At 46.6% G+C, this 27,323-nt stretch overlaps 1 protein-coding gene across 2 annotated transcripts in view; it reads right to left on the bottom strand.

Annotated features, from left to right (window-relative positions):
* Nucleotides 1–729: 729 nt before the first annotated feature.
* Nucleotides 730–27,323, bottom strand: part of LOC142584811 (uncharacterized) — a 35,854-nt gene continuing 9,260 nt past the window's right edge. For both annotated transcript variants that reach the window (XM_075695086.1, XM_075695085.1), the window contains 6 exons: nt 20,920–21,289; nt 18,849–19,016; nt 17,244–18,610; nt 8,020–8,211; nt 4,866–5,132; nt 730–3,641 (listed from right to left, as the gene is read on the bottom strand). In XM_075695086.1, the coding sequence (XP_075551201.1) occupies nt 3,513–3,641; nt 4,866–5,132; nt 8,020–8,211; nt 17,244–18,610; nt 18,849–19,016; nt 20,920–21,289 (2,493 nt within the window). In that variant the 3' untranslated portion in view covers nt 730–3,512. The remainder of the gene's footprint in view (nt 3,642–4,865; nt 5,133–8,019; nt 8,212–17,243; nt 18,611–18,848; nt 19,017–20,919; nt 21,290–27,323) is intronic.

The raw sequence follows: 27,323 nt of genomic DNA on the forward strand, positions 1-27,323 counted from the left end.
GACCACCTGGTGCTCCCAATGTTGTAAATATCGCCTGTACATAATTTCATCCATCGTAATAAATACCACGTAAAGAAATGTGTCTGTGGCATAAAAGTTTCAATATTAGGCTTCTGCGCCAGAGGTCCCATGTTCGAAGCCTGCTGTTGGTCTTTAACAGTGCTTATAATGCAGTGTTCTTGAAAATGATCAATTTGCAGTTGCAAAGCCCTTGTAAAGCCAGAAGGCTGAAGTTTAGGCAATTCCACGTACTAACCATCATTCTCAGGCTGGCTAAACAGCCCTGCTTTCAGCTCGGGCAGACACTAATGCCACAGCTCCCTCTAGTAATTGTACGAAACTCTATGGCTAATAGAGCCACAGCAGCAGTTTTGGCAGCAGTTTTATTGGCACACAGAAAAGGATGGACCTCTAATCTATTAGTCTAACTTGGCTTAATATTTTCCTTTAGTGTCCCTTCACTATGAATATAAAGTTCTCAGCAGTATTACAGGCTGTCCTTGGCTCCTTCAAAATGCAACGAAACCCGAAACTAACTAGTATGTCATGCCTCTTAAGTTGAGTATAATACGGAATTATGAAATTAACAAGTCTCCCACTACAGTGTCCCTCCACTGCTTTTGGAATGAAAAACTCCACCAATTAATCGGCCGAGCACAGCAGGATGTGTCACTGTGCAGAATGCTTTAAAAAAAAAAAAAAGATGGCACAGCAGACCAGGCTCGACAATGTTTGTATACAACTGCCACATTTATTTCCGTACAGCAGGCGGTACACACAAAGGAAAAAGGTCGAAGGTCAATGCCACGCAAGTGGGCGAGAAGCGCCAGGGTTGCACCTAGTTGTTGCACCTGGAGGCTGCACCAAGTGCAAAAACACCGGGGAGGTGATGCAATCCACCACACACTCGCGGCACTACCCCAGAGGACGCTTCGTCCTTCAGGGCGGAAGTGCGGCTCAGTGATGCCAAGTCGATGCGGCAATTTTCGAAGAAAAGCGCAGCCCGAGGAAAGGTCGATGCAAACCACTGCGCACACCTCGTAGCCAGATAGGTCGGGGGGGTCAGTAGCCACTAAACTGAATGGATGCCGTGATCGGGGAAGGAGGAGGCAGGCCACGACCCAGCCTCTTTTTAAAAACACGTCACCGTGAGGACTACTGGTTCCCAGGGGCATGGAACACGCACGCCACACGCACACACCACACACACACCGTAAAAGATGAAATTTTCGGATGGTCAAGTCATTCATGACATAATGCGCGTAGTAGGTGCCAGGTTTGTACTTTACGAAAACAAAGCATAAAATATGTCACATGGCTTGCCTAAAAAGTAATCAGCAGCACTCATCATAATTTTTTTTTTTTGACAGATACACAATGCTTATGAAACTTAACGTTCTACTTCTAATAAAACTTTGCATACAATCAGTGCAAAAGTAAGGAAGAAATGAAAAACTGCCCTGTGAAAAGCTTTTATATAAATAGTATCTACGTCAATTGCAGCTATTTGCTCAAACCTTTTAAGACAGCATCAGGGACATCATCAAACCATCACATCTTTACAGCCATTTTCAGCTCTCCTCCCGTGCAAACATAATGAATGATGCATACACTATTCAAACAAAAACAGCACATGACAGATACTGCACTCACAATTAAATTGCATGCCCTCACTAAAAGAACTGCCAAGTGCAGCTACGTGAATGCATCTCTCTCTCTTTTCACATTCACAAAAACTCCCGCTTCAAGTTTAATTTTGCCACAGTATACTTCGCATGCCAGTGCACTGGCCGAGAACAATTGTTAACCACAATTATTTGCCTTGAATTGTGTGCAACACCCTCAGACACGAGAATGAAATTTAACAGATATTATTCTAATAATTTCAAAAGCCCAAGGTCACAATCCTCTTGAAATGCAATTTCACGAATCACTGCACACCCTGCCTAGCTTAAAAAAAGATGGCAACGGCGCAACCGGCGATGGCTCGACTAGAAGTACTGATGCGAAGTCTAAACAAACAACTGCCAATTTTGATTGATTCCTTTGCACGCCCCACATTCACAGAGGAAACCACAAAATAATTGTAAACAACGCTTGAAAGCTGCAGTGAACAACAGCTACATTAAAATATGCATGCCAGAAGAAAATGATCCAACGTGCCAAGAAACAAGCATCACACAAAGGAAAGTTCACGTAACACATCATCTAGGAGCAAAAAAGAATGCGTCGGAAATATTGAGTGCTTTCACTCGAAACAATGAAGAATCAGGCCTGCAACATAGGACAAAAAAAAAAGTAACATGGTGAATATGGAAATCAGCAACGTGCACACAACTGTTTCGTTAACAATAGGAAAAGACACAACGCGGACAGAAAAATAGTGAAGGCGGCTGGAACATCTCCCCCGCGAGCCCGGCCTGATGGGCATAACAGTGGGTGAGCCCAAGGTTTGGACCCACAGCTGCCGTCTGGGTCGACGCTTCGCAAAATAAAAGCACGGCCTCTCACGGACTCTAGCCTCGCGCCCGCGAGTAGGCCGACGTCGCAACCTTGTCCGCATGGCGGACAAAAAGACGGTCCACGCTATTGCACGAGTGGAGCCAGGCTGCAGTGTCCCACATCATCGTTCCAAGTCTGCCCCGTCTCAAGCAAGCAGCTACATCATACGGAAAAACTTCCACCGCTGGTAGGATTCGCTTCCCCTGTTCAGACGTTGCCAATGGGTCGTGTGTGGCAAATTTTTCCCACGCACCAATTCCCTGGCTTTAATGCTTTCAGGGGTGCCCGACAACCACGTGCTGCTGGCAACTTATGATCTCTGCATTTTAATGTTCTTGCCTTCACAATGTGTCGGCTGTTGGTGCAATTAGTTGGTTAACCTAAAAATCCACCCTCAGTGACAGAGACGTCCACCATCACTGGCAAAGCCATGCAGTTAAGCTGGTCTACCACAACCACAGGCTCCAAATCACTCTAACTGTGCCAAAAAAAAGGCAACTGCTGGGACAGGATTCATCCATCTGCACATCTACATGTGCAGAGCCCCCCTGCTCGAGTAAATAGATTGCCCCTTCACCCTTTCAGTCACGAGTCTGCATTTCATGCTTTGAATTAACAGCTTCTGAGGATAGAGCAACAACTCTTGCTCTTTAAAGTCGGCTGAAGAGCAATGCCTAGATGTGCGGCCTTCCAAGCACCAAAGCCATGATGACCCTTGGCAACGACGAACAGACGAAAATGAGATGCCAACCTACCACAGTGTAGGAGACTTTGGGGTTGCAATAACAAAAGTAGGGGTGGGTTAACTGGCGCTTCAGGGGCAAAGATCGAGGGGAAGAAGAGCATGTGCTGTTGCAGATGAGGAGGAGAGTTCTTGTCCAGAGGAGGGAAGGGGTGGCAGGAGGGGCACCACCATCTCTACAAGAAATAGTCCGACCACGGATGACGCTAGATAATTAAAAAAAAAAGAAGAAAAAGAAAATGTGGGGGGGGTCTCTTCCCCTGTGCTTTCATGGGCTGCAGAAGGCCAGCCGAGCAAGGTGGTTGCCCTCGGTGAGGGGCTGCTGCAGCCGCAGGTTCTCCGAGCTGAACCATGCCGGTGAGTTGGCGGGGCACTGGGCAGGAATCCCTTCCTCCGCCTGCAAGAAATGCCACCAGACGGATTGGCCTAGTCAGACGACACGCTCGAAAGATTGCTAAAAGCTTCAGCCAGTTAACTTCAAGAGATGCAACCTCTATCACAAAGGTTGATGAGCAGGCAGCATTGCAAAGAATCAGCACGAAAACAAGAGGGCCAATAAATGTACAGCACCGTTCTGTGTCGAATTGTTTCATCAAATGTTTCATTTCACACACACAAAAAAAAAAAGCATGGAGTAGTACAAAATACAGAAGGTATCTCACATCCACTAATCATCAAGTTGGCACCTAGACATGTTTACCCCTGCAGAGAAAACTCATCCGAGCTCTTTGTACTAGATATCTATGTTCCCCTGAAGATCACTGATAATTGTACAGTAGGGTCGCACACTTCCAAATAACAACATGGATGACACACAGCAACAATTCACTTGAACTTTCTAGGAGCTTTACAAGATTTGCTGCAACTATATGACTTCCAGCCACCATTTTACATTGAGGTCATATGGAGCTACATATATTTATTATCGCTTACGCAAAAGGCATGAGGCTACCATGCTGATAACAGTGTTTGCAAGCTCATGGCCTCGAATTCCACCCTAAAGTAAATCTCTGACATCAACTGATACAAGCTCCCATACGAAGAGTCAACCTCATCAACAGAGTAAACAAGGGAAGTGACAAGACACGTCCTCTTGCCAGAGCAGTGTCTCCGAGCTGCAGCCTCCCTCGTGCACCCAATATTAATCAGCATAAACCTAAGCTACACAGGAAAACTGGTAGGAAATGTTCACTTTTCAGCGACAACCCAAGAATTCAGTTTACGCATCGCCCACAAAACCACAGCGCACCTGCCCGGTGTGCCTTCATGCTCTTAAACAGTTTCCCAGAGAAATTATGACACTGAAAACCTAGGACTGAGGCAAGCATGTAGACACACAAGTGCTAACTTGAACAAAAGGCTTCATTAGAAACAGGTGCATAAATTTATACATGTGCATATCACACTCATGCATTACCTGAATACAATGTCAATACACTGAAAAGCTCTGCGCCGAGACATCACAAAAATGAGCGAACCTAAGTGGCGAACCTAAATTGTCACCGAGTTGGACATTCTCCACCGCATTCTTCAGCTGCCGCCGACTACAAGTGTCTTAGAAGCAATGCCACAAGATTTTGAAGCAAGAAAGCCAACGGCTAAGAGGCGCCTCCCCCTGTACCTTGGCAGCATAGCAGCTGCGTAAACTCGATGACGGGTGCTGGAAGGCCTTCCATAGCAGGTTCACAAGGGCAGCATTCTCGCGTCCGGGCAAGACCACATTGCGGTGCCGTTGCAGCTCCTCAATCATGTCGTCGTCGAGGTAGCCGTCCCGCAAGAGCTGGTATGCTGGGCTGCCAGCCATCAGCTGCAGTCGCCCCACCAGCATACGACCGGCCGGGGCACCTCCACCCACCTCACGACACAGCTCGCGTGCCACACAGCACACCTGCACAGCAGCATCCACATCACCTGAAGCTCTGGCTCGAAGACGTTGCTGCCGCCAAGAATCAAATCAAACTTTTTTTCTTAATATCACTAGTCGCCTACAATCTACCAATTAAACGGATCATGTTACATTGCAAGAGCTGGCACTATTAGTTTTTTTATTTTGTGTCGCTGTGCCAATTATGTTCTATGTCCACGTATGTTTTTCTTTTACGAAGGCTCCGTCTGCCATGTAGATGACACTCTGGAAACTTCGAAACACCAAACAATCACTTTACCTTAATTTATCACATGCCCTTGATGTCCTTTGAAGTCTTCACAAAAAATGCATTGTGCTTACCTCATTCAGCACCCCAGTTTTCAAGTGAGTAAAAAATCTCGGCACCAAGTTTGCTGTTTGGTAGCCTTCAAAGTGGTTAAAAAATAAGGTGTCAATAACAGCTATTGCTGTAACCTGTATAACAACGTGGGCACTTGATTATACGGTAGTCACAGTCAATGCAAATACCGTGTTGAAGTGTAGAAGCACCCAGAAGAGCCACCTCTGCGAACTGGGCAGTTAAACTTGGCTGTTCCAATGAGGGCACCACGATTACAAACACTAGAAGAATCCATAAGAGCTATTGCTGTAACCTATGCGCAGACCCGAGTGGTTGACTTTGGCTACATCACAATGCTCACACCATTTCAAGCCAAGAAAAAGGCCCCAACCACTGCACCAGCAACAAGCTCCAGATCTGCTAAACTGCTAAAGCCAGAAACGACAATAATTTGGTGAAAAATAATAAAAAATTCTTCATTGCTGAAGATGCTGAATGTTTATAAAATATTACCAGACTTTGCTTTGTAGGTATCCTGTGAAGACGTGCTGTACTCAATAACAGCAGCTAGCATGATCTGCCATAGACAAATAGAAATTGTAAAATTGTTCATAAAATGTACAAGTAATGGCGACTAAAATTTCATTTGCCATTATTAATTGGTTTTATGGAGTGGGCAGTGATGCTATGTGTAGGTTTGAATGATTGAACAGAGAAAAAAATAAAGCGTAAAAAAATTACATGCCAACTGTACCGTCTTTCAGAATTAACTTTGCGCTTAACTGGATGCAGATTGAAAGTTATTAAATTAATGGCCTCATTACAAGAACCATAAGAAAGCTGTAAATGAATAGAAAATTCTTTCAAGAAAATCGTAAAAGTTGACAGGCATGTACATCCAGTGCCAACACCTAACGCACCATTTCAAGCTAGGCCAGAGCCCATACACTTCTTTTTCTGTAAGAGACAAGATGCTCGATCACGCATGTAAAGTTTCTTATAATTAGCTAGGGGAAAACTGTTCCTGATGTGCTGCTTCATGCGTGGAAAGGCTGTTGGAAGGTGGCTTGGATGGGCATCTTTCTCGGAAATCCACATGACTTAGGACAATCATCTGGATAACAGCGTCCTGTCTGCAATAATGGTTCATTCTTTACTGAACCATTGCAGAAGATTCTGTTTATTCTTTGTTATTTTTGTTCAATCATGAGAACTTATACTGAATTGTAGTTTGTGGGGCTGGAGGCGTCTTCCTGTACGTCAACCACCAGCTCGCGTGTGGTGACAGACATTTGCCAAACTTTTCCAGGAACAGTCACCTCAGCGGCAACATGGCAGACATGGTGATGCACTGGAGCTACTTTCCTGCACAAACCGTGCTTCTTCACTTCTTCCTTGCGCCATCGAGCCGCACACGTCGCCAAGATACGCCCCGATTGGCCTCTCGAGTGGCCGCCCCCTGGCGCCCTCTACCCCGAACTCTGCTCTACGGAGCCCTTCCTCGCTGTGGCAGATACTCACAGGCCAACAAGTGGGTAACATGGGACCTTTGCTCCTGCAATTTCTCATTGTGGCGCTTAGTGGACCGCTAACCAGTTAGCTAGTGCAGTGGGCACGCATATTCTATAGGTCTTGCGGCGAGCATGTTGGGTTAATATAATAAGCCTGTGTTTGTTGGCAATCTGACTCCAGAGCCTACTCTGCAGTGTCGGAGAGTCGACGAACCCTGCCACAGCACTCTTTGTGCACTGCAGAGTGGAGGACCGTCAAGCTCTTTCCTGACCATTGCTCATACAGTGAGAGGCTCATGCAAAACATCTCCAGAAAATAATATGAACGCAAACAGTACCTGCATGCCACCAAAGTTGGAGGACAAGCTACAAGGTCTGCATTCTCTATGTTTCAGTTTCAACTATCAATTTTCTTCGCTTACTTGTTATATTAAGTGTCAGTAAAAATAAGCATTATAGCATTACACGTAAACAAAGACTTTTCATGATTTCATTCTAAGAACGCTTTATTTGTACGAAAATGACTATCTCTTACGCCAATCCAGATCGGAGACAAGCCTTGGACACCCATATAAACTCAGACGGCGCCGCCACATTTCCCTCAAGCTAAAGACAGTTTTAGTGTGTCCGGTATTTGGGTAAATGTAGGTTGATTGGGCGCCATAACGGATGAGTGGAAGGGTGAAAGTCAACGGCCTGCACGGTGTAGGCACCATGTGGCGCAGCGCTCAAACAGGCAAACAAAGAGCTTATATTGCAGCAACTAAGTATGCTACTCCGCTGCTGGTGTAAATTTTTGGCAGCGACATAACTGGGTTGCTGCCCAAAATTTACCCCAGCAACGAAGTAGACCACACTTGGTTACTGCAATTATAAGCTCTATGTTTGCCTGAGCTCTGTGCCACACGGTGGCTGCATCGTGCAGGCCGCTCACGTTTATGCCTCTGCTCCTCCGCACCAATGCCCAGTCCGGTTGCGCTTACCCGAGTACTGGTAAAGCTCTCCAATGTTGTAATGAACTCTGCAGTCACATTCGTCATGTCCCGAGGCTACTCACCTGCAGTGCATTTATGCTCGGGGATGCAGGGCTCAGTGCCGCATTAGCCACCACAAGCTGTCGCTGGTCGGCCGCCGGTGACTGGCCACTAAGCAGCGGCTGCAGGCGTACTGTGAGCAGGTGGCCATCGGGCGTCAGCCTCAAGTGGTTCTGGACTGCTTCTCGGTCTGCTTCATCCAGAGACTCCAGATCCTGAAGTTTTTGTAACGCACCACGCAAGTTTCGCGGTAACCAACAGTGTCGAGCACTGCCAGCTACTGAACCTGCAGTTTGGCAGTGGCAGATGGTCCCAGCATGCACAACCGATCAAAATAATCTGTTGGCCTTTCTTTTAACAACCCTCAACGCAAGACCTTTTTCAGGTCTTGCACTGACTAATCAATTATATCTTCTTTTATTTCTTGTATACATTGCCAACCCGAACACAAGCTGTCCACAACATTTTTCCAGGTTCTCGCCGCCAACCACATTGTTTAAGACTCCCATGTTCACTGAACAGCAAACAGGCGGCTAGTTTTTACCCGACAAGCACAACAGACTGACATGCCTAGATTTGATATTGTGCAATTTACGCACAAAAGGACAACCTCTGTTTCCCTTAAATATATGAAATTTACTTAGACTTATCAGCAAAGGCATAAATCTGTCTTCTTTAGATGTACAGAATTTGAAGGTGTTTAACAGCAGAGTTGCTCTAGCTTAGATCTAAGTACACCAGAAGTCTAATAATAATAGTTGGGGTTTTACGTGCCAAAACCACTTTCTGATTATGAGGCACGCCGTAGTGGAGGACTCCGGAAATTTTGACCACCTGGGGTTCTTTAACGTGCACCTAAATCCAAGCACACGGGTGTTTTCGCATTTCGCCCCCATCGAAATGCGGCCGCCGTGGCCGGGATTCGATCCCGCGACCTCGTGCTCAGCAGCCCAACACCATAGCCACTGAGCAACCACGGCGGGTCACCAGAAGTCTAATGACAATTCAAAGAACACCAGCACCGCCACTCTGCAACACATTTAAACAAAAAGTACCAAATAGTTACTGGCTTGTATGACTATGTTCCACTTCACTGCTTGTGTAAATGTGCCAGAAACAAAATAATGAACAGAAAAAGTACTTCAACATCTTCTTTCTTCACTTTTAGTTATTGTGCAAGACATGTGATTTAATGAATTCTGAGAGTCTGTTGCAGGCTAGTTGTCCCTGAAGAATAATTACACTGCATTTGAAAGCAAGCAAGGTCACAACTTGACAATCTTTCGAAACTTCTCATGCTTATAGTAATTGTTTAAATCTGTAATGTTGCACTGATGTCAGAAGCATCGCAGTTCAGATGTCAAATTAAAAAGAGAAGTTCTTCCTTAACATCTTGCTGCGAATCAATAAGAAGTTATGAAACAGTAAACCTCTCCCTACACTAATTTAGTGTTTCTCTTTAGCCATCCCCTTGGAAGGGCCTCAAAAGAACTTAGGTGTTAAACGTGCAAGCATTAAAAGGGTACCTCCTCACAACTGTTTTTTCCAAGAGAAAAATTTCTGAACGTGCCTCGCAGTATTAGAGTTATTGGCAATCAAATACTGCTTGTAGGTTGGCGTACTCCCTCACAAGTACACCAACTCATACTTGCACTTCACTCATTTCGCAGACAGAGTGTTAGAGGCGAAGGGTCGCCTTTGTGAGCCCACCTTATCCTCTAATTCAGTTTTCCCTTACCTACAAGACAGAAAGGCCTGACCCATTACTACTTAAGATTACAGGCCATAGATGATGCCATTAAGTCAACTAACACAGTACCCAATATCACAACAGTGCAAGTTTACACTGACCTCAAGCAAGTTACGAAACCGCTATAAACCTTAAGAATACACAGGCTCCACAAGTCCTCACGTCTCGGTATTGAGGGGCAGCGGGTTCAGGGGCATGGTTGGCACAACTTCAACCACACGGCCAGACCAACTAGCTCCGTCGCCTACCTCATCTGAGGCACCTGTATCCCTTCTATCGGATCCCTGCACTTTCCATCAAGCACTGAAATAAACCTCTAACACAAAGCACCTTAATTCCCCTGCGTGTCTGCTTCCTTTCCTGTGATGTTACCCAGGGTAGGTAGGAAGTATCTCTTCAGGGGGCTATGGGCATAAGTGGCCCTTACACCATCTGTTACCATTACCTGGGCTTGGGGATTGACAAAAGACGACCAAGGAACCGTTCCACAAGTGCTCAGCTCCTGTGGCAATGTCAGATGCCCGACACCTGCTTTAGATGTGCCCTGGAATCCAGGCAATAAAACTAAGATTGAAAGCTACACCCATTGGGTGATGGACAATAAGCTTGCAGAGGCATTGCTGTACTTCCTGCACGATGCAAAGTTCGAAGCTTTCATGTGATCTTCTTTTATTCTCCTTATGTCTCGCAGCGAATACTCCTGAAGTTAAAGGAGTACTGACACAAAATTTTGAAGTCGAGTTAACGAGTAAGATCGATTTATATGGGCACACACACATCATCTGCAAAATATAAACGGCGAATATAGCTTACAACATATATAAGGTCTACTTTAATGTATGGGTGCACAGCCAACCACAAGACGCAGCACCTCCCGGCGTCGACATCAAGGAAGGATTGTAAACAACCGAGAAAAACAACTGATAAAACGCTACGTCACGAGTTTGCACTCCTGTGGAGGAGGGCGCAGCGAGCAAGTTTCTCACCACTCCGATCACCCCGGTGCCTTCTTTTTGCCTCCCTTGTCGTGACACTGACCTCTTTTGCTGCTGACGGAAGCACAAAAATTGGCTAAAATTTGTTTCTGACACGAAATAACTCGAAAGTGTGCATGTTATAAAACGTTGCACAACACAGTAAATCGTTGGCGTGATTTTGACTCGCAAGAGGTCAGCGCAGCTGCCGCAGCAATCATCTCTGCGAAGCAGCTCACCTGGCTAATGTGTTTTCTCATTGCTACCAATGGCATCGGGAAACTAATCGCATCGTCACTTGTGAGCGACATAAATGTGCAGACGTTGATTGTGTTGATGAATACAGGTGCTTTATTAGGAGCTGCGGACGGATCGCGAGGGCCGTTGGCCTCGGATCCGACGTTGATGAGCAGCCAGATTTGCTCATTTCATTTCAAGCGTGGTTGGTATACACAAAACCCGCCGAGCTTAATGCAGTCCGATGAATCTTCCACCAAGTCTATGTACTGCCAAGCCTGATGCCGTGCCAACTTTTACCCCGCCTTGTGTCCTGCTCCGAAATATGCTTCATTCCCAAAGTGCCCTCGACGAATGGTTTGTACTACTACAGTAAAACCTTGTTAAACCGTACCTGCTTAAACAGTAGTTTCGTTTTAAAAGTAGTAAAGTCCAATCACCAGCTCAGCGGCCATCGAACATAACGTGTTTTGTAACCGCATAAACCATACCAGCTTATTGTATACGTATCAGTTAACACATAGTGTCTCCACTTTTTGTCGTGCAAACATGGCGGTGCGTCATCTCCATCGGGTGGCCCGGCAGAACAACAAGCCTCAGAGACCAGAATGGCCTCCAAGCGCCTTGTGCATTCGCACATGAAGGCACATCAACATCAACATCATTTCAGCATCGTGCCAGAGAGCATTGTGGCATCATGCAAGCAAGGGCTTGCGTCATGCCAAATCTCGGATAAAAAAAGATGCTGGGTGCTCAGCATAGAAGAAAAATTAAATATCGTTCGTGCTATCGAACATCACACGAAGAAGTTGGCGCTGGCACGCGACAGCGACCTACTGTTGACTACGGTGTGTGGCATTTGGGATGCGAAGAAGTTGCTCGGCAGCGCTGCTGCGACCGCGAAGAGATGTCGGCTGTGTCGGCTACGAGGTTAGACTTTCTGCCGTCGTTGCCTCTGTTGTTGCCAAAATGTCGACTAGCGACAGTGACGAGGACGACACAAAAGGTGACAGCACGGGCAATTCAGGCCCGACAGTGGTAGAAGCTGCGCATTACGTCAGCCTCATTAATGCAATCGTTGCGACAAGAACAGCACCCCGCAATGAAAAAGACGCCTCGCAACTTCTGCAGCGCTACCACCGGCGTGCACAGAGAATGTGCAACGCCAAAGAGAAATCTGCCATGCGAGTGTTTGCCAAGAAGAGGAGGTTGGCTGAAAAGCTGACTCGCAGCTTCAGTAAGCTTGAGGCCACTGTCGTCGCAGCTAGGCTGTCGCGGCAGCGACGGAAATAACACTTGTCGTGTGAAGTGAATAAATACTGCATGTTTTTTTTACGCTTTCATCGCCCTCTCTCTGAGTTCCGTTTCTGACGGGTAATGGGCGATCTCATGCTATTTCAGGCAGCACTACCGTTTAGTACATACTTTTTCCGAGCTCCAGCCAACTACGGTTTAACGAGGTTTCACGGTAGTAGCGGTGCGTACGCATATCGACAGCTGTTGCTAGCTGGGCTTTCCGCGTTGCTGCTTTGTAGTGGATCCAATCCAAAGTGGTCGGCCACGTCAAATACGGCAGTGACTCCTGCCTGCATGAAATAGTCACCGCTGGACGGCAAAGACAAAGACCACGATGATGGCGAGGACATCACAAAGCATGTGCAGGCTAGCAGACGAACTAGCAACATGAAGCTCGTGCGCCGGCGAGTGCGGGTGTGTGCATATCAGCTTTGTGCGATCATGTGCCCAGCTTTGTTTATTTACGTTCCTTCTTTGGCCCATCTTGCTGCTCTCTGAAACTGAAACATGGACTGGTCGGTGCAAACAATATCCCAAATAATTATGTATCGCGATCTGAAGCCAATGGTGTTTCATGCCGTGAGTAGTGGTTCATTAGCTACTTACTGCATGAAAAAAACAAAACAAGAACAAATATTTTTGTGTCAGTACTTCTTTAAAAAATAAAAGTTATAATGGGAGTGAGTGCCGGCAAGTTTCAGTAGGCCAAGTCTGAACAGGAATGAGTGGCGGTTAATGTGAGTAGTAAGCTACTCACATTACTCACGTTTCACCAGCAGACCTACGCCAGTGACCTACACCACATTCCTCCACCGACACTGAATAGCACACATTTCTTTTCAATTCTGCACCCTCACTGCTAACGCACCCTCGGTCGTTGCCTCCCCCCTCTGGCTTACCCCCTCTCCACTTTAGAAGAACCCTACCTATATGTACTTTACGAAGGAAAGCATGTCATCTTGAAAAAGACAAGTCCACTTGTCGAAACACTAGCCACCGCTTTTACCTTGTTCTCATTTTGCTCAATGACAATTTCAGGATTTCAAGAATGCTTCGGCATTCTTAAACACCAAGATTCAAGTAGCAGGACACCAACCTTATTCATACATACACACCAAAAATAGTGAAATAACCTCCTTTTATGTTGCAAGAGTTGGACACATGCTTCAAGATCTTCAGGTCGCTTTTCCAAGTTGACTTTCCCATTGTAATTGTGTCAATTGCCTTTTGGCACGATGGTAAGTGGTGTCCGACTTAATTCAGCCAGATACTTCTGTTAACGCCAAACACCTGAAACTTGCTTTCCACCATGCATTTCCAAAGATTAGGGCATGGAAATGAAGCCATGATGGCTGCAGTGTGAAACAAATAGAAGAAGCAAAAATTGTGGCTTGGCTTGGTCGCTTGATCTGGTTCTGTCTAGCTCTATGGTGGAAACTGCAATTTGAAGAAGCCTGTTGTTGGTGGCTGCAGACACGCCATATTGTGTTGCATTGCGCAAATCGGTTAGCCGCACTCTAAAAACAAAACAATCTGGGATTGTATCCCGATAGGCAGTGCCCATGACATAGCCCCTATGTGGAGTTTGTTACTTTAAATGATCAAAAGTCACCTCAACCGCAATTTTCATGGAATACAAGGAGCACGATGAGTTTCAAGATGATTTAGGGCCCTTGAATTTATTTTTCTGAATTCAAGAGTTTTCAAGGCAGGGCTCATGCTGGTGCACATGACAAAAATTCAAGTGTTTCCAATTACTTTCAAGGTCCTGTGTGGATTTTCAAGGACCACATTGTCTGCTAGAAATCCGAATGAGACATGTTCAAGGGTAGACAGAGGCTTGAAATCAGAAGTCACTGAAAAAGGGTAATGTTGCTGGAGCCAAAGTTTCAACAAGGGGACTTGTTTTCGGACAAAATGATGGCTCCAGCGATATTACCTTTTTCGACCATTTTTCATCATTGTTCGTTACACGGAGTTACACGGATTACCACTTTCAGTGTTACAAAATGCAAACATTTATTCGCTAAAGAAGCTCAACCAAGCAACAAACACTCCCTCAGTCCTTAGGTGGCCTCATGTTGCTTCTGAATTTTTATGTCAATGTCCAAGATCTCCTGCTGCTTGCAGTCTTCCTTAGACTGTTTGACTTCCATGATAAAAGTCAGGTCACTGGTTGCCTCCGCTTTTTCTGCATACGAGTCTGCTGAAATGGTCATTTCTGAAACAGGGGCTTCTAGTTTCTTTTTCTACCTCCTAAGAGTTTCAACCCCTCCATCAATGCACTGTTTCTTCCTCTGTTTTGCATCTTTATGCTCCTGCTTTTTCTGTGTCTCCAAAAAGGCACAGTATTGGCTCCTTGCAGAAGCCACTGATGCTCTCAATTTCTTTATGATGGGCCCATTGAAATTGCTCCCTGCTATGTGTACAGCATCACAGATAATGCGCTGTGAAATGTGAGACACATCTTTCATGTTTTCTACTGAAACCTGGCGATTCAAGCTGAATCCTTTCTCTACGCTTGCTTGGCCATGACTAAATGTAAGCAGGAGTTTTAAAACACTCCAAAGCTCAACATATCCTGAGCCAACATTTAGAAATTCATAGAAAAGCTTGTCAAATGTATGCAAGCTGCTTTCAAATAGGTGCAACTCATGTTCGCACTCCTGAAACAGCTCAATGAACTGTGCAAGCACAGTATTCCTTGAATGCTCATGGATTCTCTCTGCTGAAATGAGTGCATCCAGACCTTTCTTTAAGCCTTCCAGACACTCATCTGGCTTCGACGACATCTGCCTGGAGTCTAATGAAGAGAGGCTTCTCACGACGGGATATTGCAGCGGCTCTTCTCCAGGATCTTTTTTGTGACACTTAGAAGAAACTGCTTGCACTGCAAGCAAAATGCAAATGCAGCTATCACACTGACTTTGTGGCTTTTAAGAAGCTTCTCGGCTGTGTGACCAACATCTATTTTCTCAAGTGGCACATGGTTCTTTAAAATTTTCAAAGTCGATCTTCAGGAGGCCAGTGATTCCCAGTGAAGAACAGAGTACTTGAGAAACTTTGTCAGCAGTTTTCTGACAATATTCTCAAGGCCCTTTGCCAAAAAGAACATAAATGGCTTATCTGTCTGAAAGTGTTTCAGAAATGGCTGGAGGGCCATTGCAATAGCAAGTGCAAGCTCAGCTTGAGGTCACAGCAGAAGTCAAAAAGATTCTGGAAAGAAGCACACCTGAAAAGGTTCACTTCCTTGCTTCTTGCCGCTTCCATGTACTCTGACATCAGGCCTGAGAAGCAGAACCTGCTCTATCACCGGGACGTTCTCAATCCACCGATGTGCACAGAACTTGAAAGGAAACAGAGTTTGTCCAGTGACAGCTGCAGTCTTCTATCCAGGCAGGTGCATCAAGAAACAACCTGCTCACACTTGAGAGCGAAATGTCCAACCTCCATTTGCTTATTGTAAAGGCTGCCTTGTAGGCATTAGGCAGAGTGTGCAAGCTACAGCAGCCCAAGTCTAAGCACCTCACCTGATAATTACGTAGGTGCTCTGGCAGGCCTTTGTATGTCTTCAGAGTCACATTGGGCCCATTGACTGATATCTGCACAATATTATGTAATGAAAGTGGTTCTAAGGCATCAAGTAGTTTGTCTTGCAGGTCTTCAGCCGTGGCATGGCACCATAGACACAGATGTGAAGTAGCGTACAGTGACAGACTGTGATACATCCCAGTACCTGAAATGAACGTCCATTTGCTTTTGCTGGCAGTTCTCATTTGGAGACTCGTCGAAAAAGACGACGTACTAGTTGCTGCTCTCCATCTCCTGCTCCAGAGAGGACAGAAAGAATGACCTAAAACCGTGGCACATGATACATGCGGACTTCTGCTCTCCACATGTGAAAGCTTGTGCCACCTGACTGTCTGTAAACATCCTGTTAAACAATTTATTCACCCGTGATGACAAATGATATGAATAGTGCGATGTTAAACCTTCAATGTCCACAAAATTTCTGCGTCCATCATAAGTTCTTGCTTCTTGCATGCCTCCATCAAGTTTGACGACTGTGACGGAGCTGGGTGTGATTCATTTGGTTGACATTCCAAGATTGTCAGGAAGCTCCTTATCATGCAGCTACTCCTGGCAGCTTGCGTGTGCTCTCTGTGCTTTTAACTTTTTAGGTGGCTTTTTAGTGCTGGCTCCCCCCATGACAGTGATGCCAAGCACTTACAGCAAACTTTGCATTTTGCCTTGTGTGGATTTGACATGTCCGGTGCAAGCCACTCTTGCTAGTTGTCATTCAGCCACGACTGCTGAAATTCGCATTTTCCAGGCATTGTTGGCACGCACGTTTATTGGCACACACTTTGCTGCACGTGCACAAAATGTCACGATACCGCCATACACATAAGCACTACATGTGCACTAAATGTTGCAATACAACTGCGCATGCACATGAGCGCTACACGCACACAAAATGTGACGATACAACCGCACACGCAAGCGCTAAACACGCACAAAATGGCCCGATTCAACCACGCAAACTGCACACAAAGCAACCACCATTTCTCTGCTCAACTGGAAAGCAAACAGAAAATGGTGGACAAGCCAATGTCATCATGGCCAGACGTTCACAAGCGTCCGATAGGCACATGCTTACTTTTTAGATACTTGCACCATATTTTAAAGAAAATTGCAGCGGAAATTCAGGAGGGTTAAAATTTTTGCATACACAATCGCTAGAAGGTTAAGAATTAAAATTTAAGAAATTCAAGAATTTTCAAGGATTTCAGAAAATTCTAGGACTTTCAAGGCATTGAAAACTACCTTTTCAAATTCAAGGGTTTTCAAGGGGTTCAAGGACCCGCACAAACCCTGTCAAGGACTTCAAGGTGTACAAACCCTGCAATAATTACCACATCAATGCTGAACGAACACGGCGCATTTTCGGGGACAGAAGCAAAGAAATGGCCAAGCAGCCACCACTCACCTTGGCGACCAGGCTCTGCAAGGTGTGGCTGCTGTGGCCAAGCACCCGGAATGCCGACCGCCGAACAACCAGCGCCAGCCCGGTGCCCCGCAGCAGCTCGCATCCCTCGGGCAGCTGGGCTACCAAGGGTCCCCAGTGGACCGCGTCCACTCCCTGCAGGGCTAGGACGTCCACGTCCTGCGCTGCACGCAGGGCGCGCTCCACATTCGGCTCCGCCATTAGGTCCAGCCAAGACACCGAAAACACCCCACGCTGCGATCCCACATCCCCGTTCTCTCTAGGCACAGCTAGTCCCAATGTGGGCATTGTGACGGCCGGTGCAGGAGCCGGGGGTAGAGGATGCGCTGGCTTTGGCGCAGGAGTAGTCTGGGATGGTGGAACCGTCACGGACGACGAAGGGGCCATCGCAGCTGGCTTCGCTGGTTCCACAGGCGTCATAGTTACGTCCACACTTCTCGCTGGCGCACTACTTGGTTTCTCCGGGCTGGATGCCGGCCTTGCAGGAGCCACCTTCTCGGGACCTGCTGCATGAACATTGCTCAAATTTGTAGCGCTCGGCTTGTTTTCAACGCTTGGCTGCTTTTCAGGGCTAGGCTTCTCGAAGCTCGGCTTTTCGGGACTTGGTTTCGGAAGGGGGGCCCTGTCGGGAACCGGCCTGACGGGACTCGACTTCTCGGCATCCGGCTTGGCAGGGGTCGCTGCCTTTACAGCACTCAGGTTCTCAGGGCCAGGCTTTTCTGGTGTTGGCTTTTGGACGCTTGCCTTCTCAGGGCTTGGTTTCTCAGCACTTGGTCTCTCGGCACTTGGTCTCTCAGCACTTGGTCTCTCGGTGCTAGGCTTTGCAGCACTTGGCTTCTCAGAACTTGGTTTTTCAGGGCTCGGCCTTTCAGCGCTCGGCTTTTCAACGCTGGGCTTTGCGGGACTTGGCACTGCAGCCGCGGGCTTTTCAGTGCTTGGCTTTGCGGGACTCGGCACTGTAGCTGCAGGCTTTTCAGCGGTTGGCTTTGAGGGACTCGGCGCTGCAGCCAGAGGCTTTTCAGTGGTTGCCTTCTCTGGACTCGCCTTCTCTACAGCTGGCTTTCCCAGACTTGGCTGGGTCGGCTTTTCGGTGCTCTGCTTTTCGGGACTTGGCTTTTCAGGAGTCGGCTTTACAGGACTTGGCTTTACAGGACTTGGCTTTACAGGACTTGGCTTTACAGAGATGACCTTTTCTGGGCTTGCCTTTTCAACGCTTGGCTTTTCCAAGACTTCCTTTTCTGGACTTTGTTTCTCGGGAGATGGCTTTTCAGATGCTACCTTTTCGGGGCTGCGCGCGTCAGTGGTGGCTTTCTCAGAGCTCTTCTTTTCAGGACTGCTGGATGCAGCTTCTGCAAGTGTGAAATCCGACAAAAAGGCGTGTGAACTGACTGTTAGGTTTAGTTCCCTATTTTTGCAACCCTCCGCTACATCAACTGTGTGCTCTTTGCCTAAAAACAAAGAACCTCACAAACACGGGAAATGACCATAGAGACAGCACATGAGTCGTCGTCGTGCCCAGTTTGTGCCACATTGCTGGGCTTAAACTCATGCACCATGCCGCCCCACAACACACTCTACCAGGCTCACCCTTTTCTTTTTCCACCGGCTTTGCGCCGTCCTGGGACTTGGGTGCCACGGCAGCAGGTGGCTTGGCCTCCTTGTTTTTCGCCTCCTTGTTTTTTGCCTCCTCCGCGTCCTCCGCCTCCTCGCCTTGCTCCATCGACTCAGCAGCTCCGTCTTCTTCCTTTGCTGCCTCTGCATGGCACATTGACATTGGTTCACGACAGACGACACCAAGGCCTGCTTAACTGTGTACATTCAAGAGGAGAAAGCCTTAGCTCTGAGCCAACTCCAATTTCCCAAACTCCAAATAAACATGAAATGCCCACATGCTCCGATTACTGTAGAACTCTGTTGACACGGTCCCACTTCACACGATTTCCCGGAGTCAACGTTCAGGACTGAGAACACAAAAAATGGCCCAATACAGTTGCACTTCATTTGGTCTTTCAGCACAACAGCTCAGTGTGCAGCCAAACTGTGTGATACGTGCCCTGGGCACTGGATCCTATGTGAAGAAAAGGCATGAGGTACTCACGATCAAGTGCAGCAGGGGCCTGCCATAGCAGCGTCCCTCCCGCACTCAAGTGTCAATCTCATGTGAAAATGCTATTGTGCAGTTAGTTTCCTCTTCCAGTACCAGCAAATCTCCACGCATGTTGTCGCATATCGCCATTCACAGCTATTTATTGTAATTACAATTTATTGTAATACAATAATTTACAATATTACAATTTTATTGTAATAAGCATCCTCACATACCCTTTTCATAGTGAGTGGCATGGTGCCATTGGAAGCCTACTGCATATTTTTAACAGGCAATAATCAAAACTCATTGCTGCGATGTTTCGCTCGGGCGGCACCGTATTCTGGCTCTCACCCACCACCTCGATTTCGTTCTGGTTCCCTGTCACTGTTTTTAAACACTACACAACACGAAAATGACAAAGCATGTCTTCTAGTGACATTGTGTCCCGGTGTTGCCCACCAGCTTGATTTCGATTTCCCATTGCAGTGTTTAAACAAGGAAAATCACAAAATGCGCTTCATCCCACCAAAATTCTCTGCCCATGATATCCGCTGACACAAGCAAAGTTCGAAGAGCGCAAACGTAATCTTGTTGAATCCGCAAAAACGACAACACGGGTCTTAGGTCATTCAGGCCCCACCAGTATGGCATGTGATGGCACCTCTTGCTGCAATAATTTGCGCAACACGTCGCATTGCGTAGATGTCGGCTACAGTTGAGCCCGCCAAATTTTTTAGTGCCATCGGATCATAAATTTTACAGGTTAGTATGTTTCCATCTCATTTTCTCTCCCTAAACAAATGAACAAGGTTCTACTGTACATAGAATGTATTGTATGTTAAATTTATGACACCAGGTGGAGCATGTGTCTCAGTGTTTGGTCAATTTGTGATGAATCAGTGCGGCAGATCTGTCTGCATTTTGAAAGGCAGAGATAGACAGTTATAGCTGGACAGAACGAAGTTGGTGAAATCGGAAATTTGCTTTGTTATATCAAAATTTTGTTCCATTGAAATTTGGCATTTCATGCAAATAAGTACAGCAACCGATGGGTTTTCCTTACACACATAACGCAGGGCATGATAGGATCTTATTGCGCTCAGACTTTCTATGAAACATGATGCTCCTCCGCTTAAGCGGACGCTCTTCATTGCACAGCACACGTTTGCAAGCAGCCACTTGTAATTCAGCCATTCGATCATATGCATCTGCGAAGTTTCCATTTAGTATCTCGATATTCCTCCGTGGCGCTAATGTAAATTAGTTATTTGAAATCGTGCAGAAATACAGTTCCATTATATTGCGGCTTAAATACATGCTATGCTATGGAAAAGAAGTTAAATACTCCGCTTAGTGAAATTATTTATATTGAGGTTTCATAAACTTGATGTATTCCGACTTGAATGAAAGCTACAAGGAACCAGGTAAACAATTCATCTATGTAGCATGCCTGCTGAACTTACACATAAAGAAAAACCGGCAGAGGTTGAAAGCAGGTGGAAGTTGGAAAAAAAAGAAAGAAAGAAAGAAAACAGCTGACAGAGGATTAAAAGACCGGTGCACACTCACCAGAGGTTGACTCCTTTTCAGCCTTGTCCTCTTCAGCGGTCTCCATGGGCTCTTCATCCTGTTCACCCTCACCCTCATCCTCCTCTTCCTCCTCTTCCTTGTCGGCTCCCTTCTGGGTCTTGCGCCGTTTGGACTGCGGCTCCGACTGCTGGGCACCCCGCTTGGCGCCCCTCCGTCGGCTCGGGGCAGGCGCCTTCTCCTCCTCCTCTTCCTCCTCCTCCTCGGCGGCGGCTGTTGCAGAGGCACGGCTGCCCCGTGTGCTCCGAGCGCTGCGCTTGGGGCGCTCCTCAGCGGCAGGTGCCTTGCGCAGCTCGGCTGCCGGCTTGCGGCCTCTCCGCCGGGGTGTCACAACTTCCTCTTCCTCCTCCTCCTGCAAGTCCATCACCACAGCATGAAAACCCCTGCTCCATCCCCCAAATCACAGGACCATCACTCATCATCATGCAAATAATCTGCGATGAGGCGATACTTTGCCATTTTATGTACATCTAATATTATTAGGAAAGTAGACATAGAAAGGTATGCTTTATTAAACGAATCGTTATCTTGAGGATGAATATTTGTTGCAATGAGGATATTTAGGTATGATTTGTTTCCTCACCGAGTAGCTCCATAAATAACATGGCGGGCAGCCTGGACTCCTGTAAGGGTAGTGAAGATGGTGTTGATTGGAAGTGTCTGGCGGTCAAACTCAGTCGGCATGTATGGGTGACAGCTGTCCAGGCACTTGCTTGAAGGTAATCTACCAGCGCAACCGTTCGTTGGTGCCGCAGTGGCTCACACCATTTTTGCGTGTCTGCTCACCTTTGAACATGAGCATGGGCCCTTGCGCGCAATGCTGCCGGAGCTCTAAAAAGAGTTTTTGACACCTATGCACTCCCCATTGTGTCAGACATACTCATGTGGTCTGGCAGCCTGCGGGTACCGCTTACGCTGTGCAGCAGCACAGGTCTCGCTTGCTTGCCGTCGCTGACACTGCTTCGCCCCTTGAGCAAAACTGTAATAAACAAAGGACTGTGCCTATTCATTGACTTGTAGTTGCAGATGTGCCAACAAATGGCTACAAAGCACCCTGCTCACAAATTTGGGAGTTCTTGCGAGGTCTGTCATGGCATCAAGCCCAATGAAGAGCCTGGCAACAACTTTATAATGATTTGTGGTGCTTTAATGGCGCAAGGGCCAACTGTGACCAAAGGGCGCCTGAACAATGTTATGCTGTGAGATGGTGCTATGCAATATGGTGTATGTAGCATGGCTGTATATTGGCACAAAACTACCACAAAATGCCTAAAAACTAAGCAATAAAAGTGCGAGCATGTACACAGTGAGGCGTTAAATGTTTAAGAGTCGACAGTGTTCAGAGAAGATGAGAAGAGGGCCTGTAAATGATCATGCAACAGTCTGAGTTGCTGTCTATTTATGCAAGGCTGGAGGATATCACTTGGCCTCCCCAATAGTCACACACCCGCTGAAGCAGGTGCAGTGAGACCTGCAACAACTGAGAGACCATAGCAATCCCTCCCTTCCATGTAAAAGAGAGAGCTGCAAGCATGTCATATTAGTTAGTAGTCCTGTGTAGATATAATATGCAGAGTGCCAACATCTCTAAGGAATGCCATCACTATGCTTGTTTAAAGAGTGGTTCTCTTCCGAGGAATAACAAGGATGTAGTGGAGTACACTTGTAAATTTTGGGAAATTATTTCTTTCTGCGAGTTTCTAAGTGCATAAATTTTATTAGGACATGTATGTACTACAGTGAGCCTTTCCCCCACAACTGCTGCAGGTGGGGGGTTCATTACCTGTGAGAAGGTAAGAATGCGTCCCAAATGTGTGCCCTATTCTCAGTTAAATGGATGCCACATCCGTTTGCCTTGCTTTCTTTCCACTGACCCAGTTACCTATTTGGGGGTTTACCAAGCACAGTTCATACTGCGTTTCTTTATCCCAGTCTTGTTGCCAGTATTCTTTCAACTTCATATGCAGGAAAGGTTTTAGATCGAGCACTGGAACTGCTACGTTGCTGCCCGTCGCTTCAGGTATGAAGCTGCAAATCGTCTATGTTGCTCCTCTCAACGAGCCCATATTCTGAAACATCCGCCTTCTGTTAAACTATTGCCTCGGCCACGCCTCTGTCAACAGCACACGCGAATTGGCAGTTTTAGCAAAACCAGAAAATAAACAGTGCCATCTAGTAAGTAGTTCCAGCCTACGTCATTTTAACGTCAAGATGCCGATGGGTGCTCTCGACATGTATTGAACAGACGAACCAGTCTTTTGACATTCGGTTGGTGGTGGAGTGTAGTAGAGAGGAGAGGTGGCAGTTTATAGTAGTAGTTTTGATGGGATCTCACACCCATTGTTTTGCAGCGATATTTGTTGATTCATCTAAAATAAAACATTTCACACTACCTTTTTCAATTTATTTTACCTAAAGCGGCCGTAGCCAACCATAGTCAATGTGCAGAACCCGTACTTCGGCCCCTACACTTGAAAACAACAAACCCGTACCACTCTACACTCGCACGGTGCGTTCTCTCATGCGATGTAAAGCATTCGAGAGCGCGTGTTGATAGTGCATGCTGACGTCACGGGTAAGCAGCCGCTTGATTCATTGAATGTGACTATCGCGGCAGCGAAACTATTGCGGAAGGCGAACGTTTCAGAATACGGCCCCAGAAGCACAGAAACCTTGGTTTTCCAGCCCTTAATGGGGCACTAAAGGTAAATATTAAGTGAACGTGGACTGCTAAAATACCATTCGAGAAACCTCACAGCACTTGTTTTGTGCCATGAAAAGACTTCGAAAAAATCACGTCTAAAGGGTGCAGATACCATTAGTGCAATTCAAATCACCTGCCCCTGAGCGGGGGTGCGGTGATGCTGCACACGCTTCCTCTGCCCTTAACAGCCGTCTGGGTGTCAAACGGCACCCTAAAGACAGGCAAACGCAAACGCGTGGCCATGGAGAAACTGAGCCAAGATAGAGCACTGGATTTGCCACTGCAGTTGCTTTTGCTCGAGTGGCGTAGACCGTTTGGGCGTCCCGCAACATCACAGAGACGTGGGAATCTCTGCTAATGGCATTTTGTGGGAGCTTCGCGAGCCAGCAAAACCAGCGCAGCACTGATAACGAACTACTGGGACACAAAGCGTGGGCGATGCAGAGTCGAGCGAAAACGAAACCTTTCAACCACTTGCACCGTTGTCAAGGGTAAAGTCAACGAGTTGATTTTTCTAAACATCAAATAGAACTGGACAAATAGCATTTTCTTCTATCCTATATTGCAATGCAATTATCTTTTTATTACCGGAAGTTGAGTACTAGTAACAGAAATGACACAAGTGCCTTCGTCATCGTGCTAGTACTCGAATGTCTCTGGTGAGTTGCAAATTGTGTCCTGCATTTACCTCAATTTCTTTATTACTAAAGCTTTGTTCGCAATAATATTGAGGTCTTAGGTGTCGTCATGCATTGATATGCCACTTTAGCTTGATTTAATACTTGCCTTTAGTGTCACTTTAAACAACTGCAAGGCACCGTTGAGCCTGTTTTTGCCTTCATTCTTTCAAGGCATTAACATAAGCAGCAAAGGCACGCTTATGTTACTACAGGAATTGCAGGCACACTGACAGGTTGTTCCTAATGCAGGCGATATTCTGATAAGAGGCTAGCTACAATAAAACCTCGTTAAACCGTACCCGCTTAAACAGTAGTTTCGTTTTAAAAGTAGTAAAGTAAAATCCCCAACTCAGCGGCCATTAAGTATAATGTGTTTTGTATCCGCATAAACCGTACCAGCTTATTGCGTATGCGTCGGTTAACACATAGTGTTCCCACTTTTTGTCGTGCAATCACGGCGGTGAGTCATCTCCATCAGGCGGCCCAGCAGAGCAACAAGCCTTAGAGATCAGAACAACGGCCTCCAAGTGCCCTGTGTGTTTGAGCGCGAAGCCACATCAACATCAACATCATTTCGGTGCCGTGCCGTGCCAGAAAGCGCTGTAGCGTCATGCTAGCAAGGGCTCGCGCCATGCTGAAGCTCGGATAAAAAAAGACACCGGGTGCTCAGCACAGAAGAAAAATTAGACATCATTCGTGCTATCGAACGTAACACGATGAGGTTGGTGCTGGCATGCGACAGGGATCTAGTGGTGACTACGGCATGTGGCATTTGGAATGCGAAGAAGTTGCTCGGCAGCGCTGCTGCAACCGCGAAGAGATGCCGGCTACAAAGTTTGACTTTTTTCCATCGTTGCCTCTGTTGTTGTCGAAGCGTCGCCTAACGACAGTGATGAGGACAACATGGAAAGTGACAGCACAGGCAATTCAGGCCCGACAGCGGCAGAAGCTGCGCATTACGTCAGCCTCATTAATGCAATTGTCTCGACGAGAACAGCACCCCACAATGAAAAAGGCGCCCAGCGACTTCTGCAGCGTTCCCGTGCACGTGCACGGAGAATATGTAACGCCAAGGAGGAATTTGCCATGCGAGTGTTTGCCGAGAAGAGGGGGCTGGCTGAAAAGTTGGCTCCGAGCTTCAGTAAGTTTGAGGCCACTGTCGTCGCTGCTAGGCCGCCGCAGCATCAAACAATAATAACACTTTTGTCGCGTGAAGTGAATAATTACTGCATGTCTTTTCCCCTTTCAACGCACTCTCTGAGTTCCGTTTTTGACAGGTAAGTAGGTGGTCTCATGCTATTTCGGTTAAGCAGCCCTACCGTTTAGTACATACTTTTTCTGAGCTCCAGCCAACTATGGTTTAACGAGGTTTCACTGTATTTCTGAGGTGAGGCCAGGAGTTGACAAGTGGACAGGATGTAACATTACAATCAGCTTTAGAAACTTCCCATATGCTTACTAGCAAGCTAAACAACAAAGCCCTCACGCAGCTGTGGGAAGTGTGGCAAACCGTGCCACAGTTTCTGACTGTATCGCACAAGGCCATGAATCACCACACCATTGCACTGTTATCATCAGCGGCCAGTCCGCTGCAAATTCTCAATGCTATGGAACTGTCTCAACCAATCCCACTGCTCCAGCCAATCCGTGGTGCATAAATGGAAGACTACGCTGATACTGAAGGCCCAAAGGCAAGCCTGTACCTTGGAGTGCTATGAACAGAGCAGATAGATGTTCAGTCCCAACAGTATTTGAATTCAAACCACGTACCCTTACTGCTTTCTCTTTGCATCCATGGCCAGAGACATTAGCATACACATTTGTGGACATGACACTTTAAACTTGCTCTCACTGAGCCACTTTGCTTGTTGAGATAGGGCAATCTTTCACCCCGACGTAATCGAAGCATCAAGTTTTCCCAAGCATTTCAATATAGTGAGCTGAATGAGGACCACTTGATGACGAAACTGCTGAACCAATCTGTGAAAGCGTACGAAACAACCAGATTTCTGACCCAGATCGCTCCAACAGTTATGCTACTGGTCTATGACATCTTGGAGCAGCTTCTGGAACAGCCATAATTCATTTCAGAGCAGTAAAATGGACTTTTGGAGCAGGTTTATCAAAGTGATTACAAATTATGGGCAGCTTTTCCAATGGCAAGCCATGTGAAGGCAATAAGAGGTCGCAGATACATAAACTCAATGCAAACCCAAACAATGACCCCTCTTCCCCTCCCCCTTCATTGAAGTCTTTACTACGCCCTGTGACAAATTGGTGGTGTCCTAAGATGCACTTAAAAAGGCCACTTCAGTGGCTTAGAAAAGCACAGAAGTACTAAGTGCTACATGCAGACTTTGGATGCATTTTGATAACCTTCATTGTGATCACACTGCTATAAATGTATCCTTTAAGAGGGAGCACTGTATAAAGAAAAGGGACGTTGATAATACAGCCGAGCCTAATGTACCGCATTTACACGATTGTAAGTCGACCCCTTTTATTAAATTTGAAAGTCTGAAGTTGGGGGGGTCGACTTACAATCGAAACCAAAACATGGCCCTGCCAAAAAAAGCGATTCTAACAAGAGCTACAACGTAGTTACAATTTTATGTTTGCTCTATGGCACTACCCGTAGCTTTTCGCTATCCCGCGTGTTTGTTCGCTTTTCCGAAGGGTTTTTCAACATTTTTGAGAGTCTTACAGTGCATCCAACACTCATGGGGGTGTCAATAGTTGATGGAAGTGCCGCTGTTCCCATTTGCTGCGGCACCCTCAGAACGGCGGCGCTTGCGGGGAGTATCGGTAGTTCATGGAAGAGCAGACATCGCTCGCGGGTCTCTCTTTCTCTGTTTAAAGGCATTGGTATTGGTTTGACTAACTTTTTGACGCGTTGCACTTGACTGCCGCCTACGTGCCACTTCTATGCTTCCCCAGTCATCACGAGTGCTGTAGGCCCACTAATCGTTCGGCACTCGTTCACAGCAGTGTTCAAGAGGGCT

The sequence above is a fragment of the Dermacentor variabilis genome, chromosome 6, assembly GCF_050947875.1.
Source record: "Dermacentor variabilis isolate Ectoservices chromosome 6, ASM5094787v1, whole genome shotgun sequence".
Taxonomy (NCBI): Eukaryota; Metazoa; Arthropoda; class Arachnida; order Ixodida; family Ixodidae; genus Dermacentor; species Dermacentor variabilis.